The sequence below is a fragment of the Lissotriton vulgaris genome, chromosome 5 (assembly GCF_964263255.1).
Source record: "Lissotriton vulgaris chromosome 5, aLisVul1.2, whole genome shotgun sequence".
In the NCBI taxonomy this organism is placed as follows: Eukaryota; Metazoa; Chordata; class Amphibia; order Caudata; family Salamandridae; genus Lissotriton; species Lissotriton vulgaris.
In genome coordinates this window covers 1,524,271,943-1,524,281,676 of record NC_141693.1, presented here as the reverse complement: position 1 = coordinate 1,524,281,676, position 9,734 = coordinate 1,524,271,943, and the positions used below count along the sequence as shown (strand labels likewise).

Genomic DNA, 9,734 nt, shown 5'->3' with positions numbered 1-9,734 from the left:
GGCTATAGTTCAGGTCCAATTTCCAGCAGCTAGATAGAGCTTAATTCATTTAATGGTTCCAGCAATTTTTTGACAATGTTGAAATCAATTATGCAACAGGAAGTCATTACTTCTGAGTAATGTCTTACTTACCGGTCATCTTTATTATCCTTAGCCCTAAAATGTCACACATTGGCGTTCTGAAAAGTTGGCAGCTATGTAATCCTGCCAGGTTTAAGCAAGATGTTACAAATGCACAATGTACACAATGTATCACTCTGTTATCCTTTATTGGCTCTTGGTGTCAGTCCCTCCTCAATTGGCCGACCTCTTAGGCCCCACCACCACCACCCCAATTAAGTTCGATTCGAGTTGCGACCCTGCAGGCACCTGTAGTAGAGACATGAGGTGGAAAGAGAGGAGGAGTAGGCTGAAGAAGGATCAACGGAAATTGAAAGACTAATGGTTGGTGCAAGGGGGCGGAAAAGCAAGCATTGGTAGTACCAATTGTTGTTGTTTTTTTGCCTTTTCCATGTTAAAAATACCTTCAGTAGCAAATACGAGAGTTAGGACACTTTGACCGTTCAGGACTACCAAAAAGTAGTACAATAGCAGTGTATTGTTACTCTATTGGGAAGACCCGTAGGGCCATCACTGAGAGAGATTTAGAAAAACAGAAGTACGACAAGAAATACGACGCACTTTCCCACTCAAAGATGGCGCTGGACCTCGGTCCTTTACGAGTGACAGATGACGTTTCGCAAAGAATTGTGGGTTGAATAGGAACTAACTGTGTGCAGTCAGCTGATACATGGTCAGGCGGAGAAGTGGTGTTGAGAGCATGGAATCAGCTCTGGAGCAGCATCTGGAGGAGACGTGAGGACGGGGCAGGGGGAGGCATGGAGGCATGGTAGCAGCGTCTGGTTGAAATAGGCGTGCGGAAAGCGAGGGATAGATAAATGAAGGTAGAAGGAGGAAGAGTGGCGGGTGCGATGGGGGTGAGGAGTGATGGAAGCGTTTAGGAAACTCGAGAGGGTAACATAAAGGAGATGAGGTGCAGGACTACGCTGGAGGAGGTGTGAGATTGAGAACAAGTCGGAAGGCATTAAGTATACGGATTATGGGTAGGACGCTGCACGAACCGTAGAAATGACAGCACCATGCAGGCAGCTCTAGTAGCTGTGCTGTGGAAGGAGGCGGCTGAAGAGGTATCTACGGAAATTGAGTTAAGGGGTGGGAAACCGGATAAGGGAAAGCAAGCCTGTGTGAAACCAGTTGATATTTATTTTCCGTATTGAAAATGTAGTGTGTTAATACATGAAAAAAATCATATTTGGGTGACCTTAGACTTAAGATGCTTAGCCCTCCACACAGAGGGAAACTCGTACTGCTATAGCAGTTGTATTTGTTCGGTCGCGTGGGTGCTGGTGGTAGGCAGGTTATGAGATGAAGCAGCTGGGATGTAGTGCTGAGACCAGCTGAATTCTGTGTCCAGCAGCTGTTCTAGAACCTGTTCTGCTCCACCCAAAGTGAATCTGCTAGACAGTGTCCCGACTGCTGTGTTCTAACAATGTAAGACATGGAGGGACTCGCACACATTCAGTTCCTTCGCCATGTAGTTAGGGTGACCAGATGTTTAAAACCAAAAAGCGTGGCATTTCGCAAAATTAGGAGGACTACAACTTTACATCAGGCACAGAAGGACAGAGCTCATCAACTAAACACACATGCTAACATTTTAGAAGAGGAAAGCGGGAGATTTTGAAAAAATAGTCTGGCGAAAGCATTTCTCCCATTGACTTCTATTGAAGGAGGAGCAATTTCAGACTGGAGCAACCAAAATAAAACCCATTTTTGGAGTTTCCTGCCTGAATTGGGTCTATTGGCATGTCTGACATTAAAACACAGACAAGGCTTTTGGGAAATAAATGTAATCCAATGTTTAAACCTTATTTCATATCTGGTATTTAAAATGCTCTCCGACAACGGCGGCTAACTAGTTCAGCTTTGGAACACATAAAAACATGCCTCCCACTGTTTGAGTCAACCCTCTCTGAAAACTAGGACATGTTCCAAATTTGGTGAAAAACCCTGACTGTCCCGGCAAATCTGGGCTGCCAGGTCAGCGAATAAGGGGGAGTGGCGATGAAGGCGAGACGCTTATCTTTCCACAAAGCTTGTGGTAAATCGCTCACTTCTTGGAAATCCCTAATTTAATTTGTCTGGGTTCTCTGTACTCCTTGAAGTGGTTTGAGGTACAAGGGATACACTGAGGTTTAAAAGTAATTTTGAGGCAAGCTCTGTGTAAAAGTAGGAATATGTACATTGTGATAATGTTGAGTGTTTCTACGTGTGTAAGTACGCCAATACCCATTTATATAAGACACATTACAAGTGAATACTTTCAACACTTATTACCTAGATTGTATTACTACCCAATGGATCACATTTTAACTGACTTAACAAACAATTGTTTAAATCCTATAAGGATTCAAAAAGTATGCCCTGTAGTTTCCATGTAAATCATCTAGGTGGTTGCCGAACTTACTGAACTATTTCATATGATCATAATTAGGGGCATGCAGGTTAAATAAAGATCTCGGAACTGAGGTATTAACCCACTGAGCCATCGTATAACAAATAGATATGTGTGACTCTAAGGATGTGTTTTGTGAGTTTGGTAGGGTAGAGAGCTTAAGCATTCTCGGGTCACAGGGCATCAATTGTATTAAGTAAGGTTGTTTACCACTGATGTCCCAGGCTTCTCATACTGTTGTCAACCCAAATTGAAAAACCAAGCATATGCCTTCAACGCTTGATTCTTGAGGAGGGTAGATCAGAGCAGTCCAAGGCTTATTCAGGAAGTTGATGTGGGTTGGAAATTTAGCATTCCAAAGCACATATAATAATCACTCAATAAATCATTGGATAGGCAATGTCTTTTCGTTCAAAACCGAAATTTACTTTAATGAACACAAAGCTAAATGCAAAAAATATCATTACAAATATGTAAATACTGGTGGCAAAACAGATGGATGGTGCCAGGATGCGAAGTGTTTTTGGCGGAGACTAGGGTGCTAAAGGAGCATGGCTGGATGTGAGGTATTTCTAAAATTATTTGAGTGAGGGAGAATGCCAGAAGCAGCTGATTGTGGTTTATATTATATTTTTTAGGTAGGAGAGAGTGGAGGAGGTTAGGCCATGTTGTCATGGATCCCCTTACTCATTTACCCTTGTCCAGCTGATTAAATGCATCGTCTCGGGAGCAGAACATGATTTGAGGGAGGGAGCATAGGACTGTGCATGGATAGCTGTCAATAACCTGTGTTTTCCCACTTTTCAGTTCCAGGTGAAGACCTAGACAGTTCGAGCTTCACTATTGCCTATTTGATATCGCGTAGAACCCTCTGTAGAAGACAGCAGTGATTATTTCATGCATTCTGTATATTGACTTTGGCAACATCTTGCTGACTTATACTGCTATTAAAACACTTTATTACTGTGAAGGTATGATACAAATGGAAGAAAGGATCGCCTTTTATGTCTGAAACTTGTCTTTCTCCTTAGGATGAAGAATCCCTCCATCGTTGGGATCTTGTGTACTGACTCACAAGGGCTGAATCTGGGTTGTAAGTGTCCATGTTCTTACCACACCACGTAATATGTTCACAATCATTAACAGGCGGCACTACACTACACTCAATTCCTACCAGGCATTAGCGATTAAATGAAATGTATGTAAGAAGTGAAAAAAGTATCAGTAATGTGACAGATGGTTATTTCCTGGCTAGACTATACAACATTTTGCAAACCTGCTGCTGCACATAACTGAGGCACTTTGTGCATGACTTGAACCTGATCGTTGCTGCATAGACTGATTGTGCCAAGTATTAGGGAGCGAAGACTGGGTGGGGCAGGAAATACACAGATAATGCAAATACCCAGTACTACAGAATTGTGATGAGTGTGAGAGAAGCAGGATTCTGTGAACACCAATCTGGGTATAAGGGTGGAGCTGTTGAAGACGTACGTCCTCACCAAGTGAAGGAGGATGGTCATGTGTAAGACCATGCAATGCTCTGAACTACTTTCAGAAGGCAGTATATGGTACCAGTACTACATTAAAAGATTGTGTATGTTGGAGTAATGGTTACAGTTACAGTAATGGAACCCATCTTGAAGCCCACAGCTTCACTGCAATCTCTCAGAGGTCAGATCTGATGACTGTATGGGTTTCAATAAGGGTGCACAACGATATGTATTTTTCTCCATTGTGGCCTTAGGTCGCACCTTTGAGCAGCTGGTGCTCATAGGTGGTGCACAGCGTTCTTTTGGAAATTATTTATTTTGTGGCAAAGGGGCGGTGCTGTTAATTGGGCTCGTTGCTCATTTTATATTTATGTGAGTTTAAATAATGGAAGGTTGTAGTAGGATTCAGGCACTAGTATTCCATGATTTTATTTAAATTCACTCTATCTATGACTTGAGTCATATTAAAATGTTTTACTTTGGATGCTACTTTGTCATACGTTCCATAGATAAATGTTAAATTTAAAATATTTTATAAAATTTCCAACCTTATCAAATGGGTTATAAAGACTTCTGATTCTAGGTAGTTAACTTCTTGTTCAGCTCCACAGGTCGTATTGTGAAGGAGTGCCTCGGTACGGAGCAGTCTTGATACTTGGAACAATTAAAGGATTATCTTAACATCAAAAAAACAAACTTCCATCTTTCTGACAGTTCATATCTTCTTGACCAGAAAGCGATTGATGTCAAACCATGTGCCTGGAAAATCGCATGCACAAAATGTTTGCCATGTATTTTGTTTAGGGGCTGTGGCTATATTGGTATAAACACTACATGTCACACAACACGAGTCATATCCTCATTTCTTACTAAACAATAGAGATTTATTTAACAGATGGGGCAAAGAACAGCTACATATTAGTCTTAGCCCTGAGAAACCTCGATCATTGTACAACAGTTTAATAGCTATTTAGTATATGCATACCCATATTGATTTGCTTTTTGTCCTAGGTCGAGGGAGCCTTTCGGATGAGCATGCTGGTGTGATCTCTGTTCTTGCTCAGCAAGCCGCCCAACTCTCGTCCGACCCTACTGATGTACCAGTGGTTTGCCTTGAGTCGGATAGTGGGTGAGTTTTTTGTTGTGTTCCCACCTGGTTGCTAAGTTTACACTGAACTCTGTTATGCAACCTGTGTTACTTTTTCCTTTTTACTGCTGTCTGAGTACTTTAGAGTGCTTTTTCTACGAAGGGTGGGGAGAACCATGTTAAATAGCTTGCTGCTATAACCTTCCAATATTTAGTAAAAAATTGAAATATTTCATTCTAGGTACGGTTCGTCTGACAATCTAGTCTTTGTTTCCCTGACTAGTTTTATGATGCAGGCGCTTACTACTTATTATGTGCTTTTGCTCCCAGTCTTTTATGAATTGATTTAATGATTTCGATTCATAACTTTACAGGACCTAAAATTACATCTTAAACTGTTGTTGTTTGTCAGAACCTTTTTGGGAATTGGTGGCACTCGTGGGTTATTGCTCCTCAACTGTGGGGGCTGAGTCTTTTTACCCCTGATTTCCTAGGGTCTGACCTCCTATAGCCACTAAAAACTGATGTCCAAGTACACCCCTTTAGATCTTGACTCTCGGGGTAAAAAAGGCAAGCAGTTCAAGGCGTAATCAGGGTGGTGGTGTGGGGCACACACTGAAGTGGTGGAGCACTTTTTTTTTTTTTTTACATCAATCAGTCAAAATACTTTATACGGTTCATAACAAAAACCACAAAAGTATACATAGGTCCAAAAAAAGGGAGAAGACATTCAAATTGCAATATGGATAACTAATGACAACAGCACATCGACTAAGGAAGGAATATGTGACAAAAGTTTAAAACAATAAGAGTTAAGTAGCAAATTCATATGTAAATTTAAAAACATACACAATTCATCTTAGTTAAAAATTCAGTAAATGACAGACTCTAAGAATAAATCACATAAAAGAGAAATATTATCTAAGACTAACTCATTTTTTCCTCAGTCTCATAGCTATATTTAAAAAAGTGGCAACATTAAAAATTTCCCACGTATTGGACAACAGTTGGAAATATAATAGGGCAGGTTTCACTTGTTTGAACCCTTTATCCTTTAGTAGGGGTACAATAATTTTTTTCCGTATATCCTTAAAAAAACCACAAAAGAACATGAAGTGGGCAGTGTCCATTATAGAAAAACCATCACAAGTACATCATTTCAAGTCTATAGCCTTAGTCCAACAAGGGCGCCCTGAAATGAGTAAATGGATTTTGTTTAATCTAAACTTGGTTAGTAGATATCTGTGGTTGGCATTGTTAACAATTTTCAGATATAATTCTAGGTCATTCTCTGATGTTACAACTAACTGATGGGCTCTCACAGTTGGCTTGGTCAATTCAAAGCCCTCTCTATCCATCTCTCTATGCCGTTTAAAAGCTGTCTTGACCCATTTCATATCTCCTTTAACCAGTTTAGATGGTTCCTCAAATATTTCTGGACGCCCCAGTAAGACTGCAATATTTCTGACATAGTTTAACCACGGGATAGATTCCCAATGTTCTAGGCTAAAACAGTCCGCCAGGATCTCATTATTCACATCCACTTGTGGGTTCAACCAGACCATAATCCACTTTAAAAGGGGCGCAATGGCGATCCGATCTTCTAGGTATTCCACCTCTACATTCTTGGTGAACTATAAAGCCTGGGGTCGATTGTGGTACGGATAAGATAGACTTTAAAAATGTGTCCTCTGCCACCTGTAACAGCTTAACGTTCTTAAAACCCCATAAGTCTGCGCCATACATTGCTATCGACACACATTTTGCGTCGTAAACCTTTAACACTGCTTGTAGTGGCTTCACCCCCAATTTGCGGGAAAAACCCAAGACAGCAGAGATGGACCGTACAAACGCATTTCTTTTCTCGGACAGTTGGGGAAGCCAGGTGGAACTTTCATCAAACACCACCCCAAGGTATGGGAATCTGGTTACCCTAGTTAACTTGTTCCCATTACAGTGGAGTGACATCAGCTTCCTATGCCTACCCTTTGTACCCACAGCCATGACGTGAGATTTGGTGTAATTAATGCTAAGATCCAAAGAGGACATAAACTCATAAAAAGAATTTAAAAGACTTTGTAAACCTACTGGTGTGCGCGCTATAAGTGCGGCATCATCCGCATATAGTAACGCGGGAAGAGACAACTTACCCGCCTTAGGGATGTCCTTGCAAGCTGCTCCCAAAACACTAGCTAGCTCGTTAATATATAATGTAAATGATAAGGGAGCTAAAATGCAGCCTTGTCTGACCCCATTAGTTATACCTATCTTGCCCGTACAATTTCCATTGCGATCATATCTCACTGTGGCTGTGAGGTCCCTATGAAGATCAGCTAGAAAGTATACTATGTTTTCGTCAATACCCATCTTTAAAAGCAAATCCCATAGCATGGACCTGTTAACTCTGTCAAAGGCCGAGGACAGGTCCATAAATGCTATGTACAAACAACCTTGCTTCACTAGGGTATACTTCCCAATCAGTAATTGGAGGTTGAGGCACTGGTCTATAGTGCTAGGCCCCTTTCGAAACCCGTACTGTAAAGCTGACGGAGAGTTTGTGTCCTCAAGCCAGTCAGATAATTTACACAGAACCACTCTGCCTAGGACCTTCACAGCAGAATCTATAAGGGAAATTGGACGGTAATTGCTTGGCTCTCCTCTATTACCATTTTTAAAGATGGGTACAATTACCGACTGTGACCAAGTCATTGGGATACCAGTTATGGAAATTCTATTAAAAACATTAGATAAAACTTTAGACCATATTTCTGTATTAGACTTAAAGAGGTCGGCTGGTACGCCATCAGTGCCGGGGGCCTTATTGCTTGTCATTTTACAGATGGCTTCTGTTACCTCCGCGTATATGGATGAGTAGCCCCTAAGATTGAATTGTCAGCCCTTGCGGACACATGTTTGTAGACTGACTTAAAATGTGAGAACCACTTATCCTCCTGTATGCCACAATCTAAAACATTATTACTCGAATCTATAACCCCTTCGCTGCTCATGACGAGCTCAGCTTGTCATGCAGTACACTGATTGTGTGCTCATGATGAGCTGAGCTCGTCATGAACAATGGGATTCATGGATCTGCAGCACTCAAGGGGAATTGCATTAGCACTGATGTGGATAAAATAGGGTTGATTTATCACCTCCCAGAATTTGGCGCTATTTTTTATAACGTCAATAGAGGTCAGTTCTGCCCAGGCATCTTCCCTGATCTCCCGCCTCCTCTGTTCAACTGCTGCTTTGTATGCTTTCCTTAGGAGTGCCACACATTTTCTATCAACAGGCTTACGTTTCAGGGCCTCCTTCAGTTTGTGGTTTGCTACTGAGCAATTATTATTAAACCAGCCAAATGGCCCTGATTCTTTAGCTTTTCTGGGATGCGTTAAATCAGACGATATCTGCTGGCAAACCTTTTGGTATGCCTCCACTACCTCACTATCCCCTGCTTCCTTGTCCATGCATATGCGCAGCTCCTCCCTTCTATTATTGAAGAGGTTGCCTAGGAAATCCTCAGGGATGATTTTACACCATTTAATTCTCTGCGCCTGATCTGTGGCCCAAATATCTTGTTTATCAACCCCGTTTAATTGCGTCCCGGATCTACTAAAAACGCCTCCAACACGCAAAAAAATGGGATTATGGTTGCTAAAATGGGACCAGACAGGAAAATAATCAACTATGTTACTCCCTAATGTTAGATTTGTGAAAATAAAGTCAATGGTTGACCCACTACCATTTCCCTTAAAAGTTGGTATGTTCACCTCGTCCCCCATGGGTAACATTAAACCATTTTCAGCTAAGATGTATTCCAATAGGATCCCCTGCTCCGTATGCTCGAAGTGGGAATCAACCTGTTCGATGGGGGCAAAGGGATCATTGGACAGGCATTTATCTGGACATCTATGGATATTAAAGTCCCCCAGTAGTATTATATGGCATTCATTTTCAGACTGCTCCTTATAATCTACTAAAAAGGAATGCAGACTTTTCAGAAGATGGCGGCGGAGTAGGACGCCTTTCCGTGCCGCTCCGGCAAAAGCATCTAATAGCACGGTCCTGAGGGAGTGGCCCGCTTCAAAAGTGGTGTGGTAGTCTCCCTGGTGTGGCGGAGGGGTTTGGTGCTGTCGGTGGGGCGGAGAACCTCCGAGATCGCCCACGAGATCGATTGAACTCCGCGGCCTGCGCGACCCCGGCCTCTCTTGATCTCGGCGGCTGGTGTAGGAGGAGGGCGGAGCTCCTGAGAACCCGCCTGGAGACCCCGGAGCTGGTGGAAGGTGGAGAGTCGCGTTGAATCGGCGAAGCGGAGGGTTTTGCTACGGAGGTGGCTTGGAGTCCCCTGGCTTGTGAGGTGCAGCAGACCCACGGGGCTTGGCTGAGAAGGCTCCACAGCGGCCGGCGGTGGTGGTCGAGAGGTGGCCCGAGATGTCTGAACGCCGGAGGCGGTGAACCTGAGCGGTGGCGATTACCCTGGCCGAGACCTGTGGTGGTGAGCGGTGCCAGATCAGCGGATTCCGGTGAAGCCCGGGCCACGTGTGGGACGGAAGCAGTTTAGGGGATAGCGACGGCACTCATGCATGGCCGCCATTGGACTCCTGCTCATCCGCGGGCCTGAGCTTTGCCCCGTGCACCT

The 9,734-nt window shown here is 43.0% G+C and overlaps 1 protein-coding gene across 1 annotated transcript in view; it reads left to right on the top strand.

Moving 5' to 3' along the window:
- The first annotated feature begins 752 nt into the window (after nt 1-752).
- LAMTOR5 (late endosomal/lysosomal adaptor, MAPK and MTOR activator 5) overlaps nt 753-9,734 on the top strand; it is an 87,598-nt gene continuing 78,616 nt past the window's right edge. Inside the window, exons 1-3 of the mRNA XM_086923594.1 lie at nt 753-855; nt 3,547-3,608; nt 5,020-5,137. Of these exons, the coding sequence (XP_086779720.1) occupies nt 791-855; nt 3,547-3,608; nt 5,020-5,137 (245 nt within the window). The 5' untranslated portion in view covers nt 753-790. The remainder of the gene's footprint in view (nt 856-3,546; nt 3,609-5,019; nt 5,138-9,734) is intronic.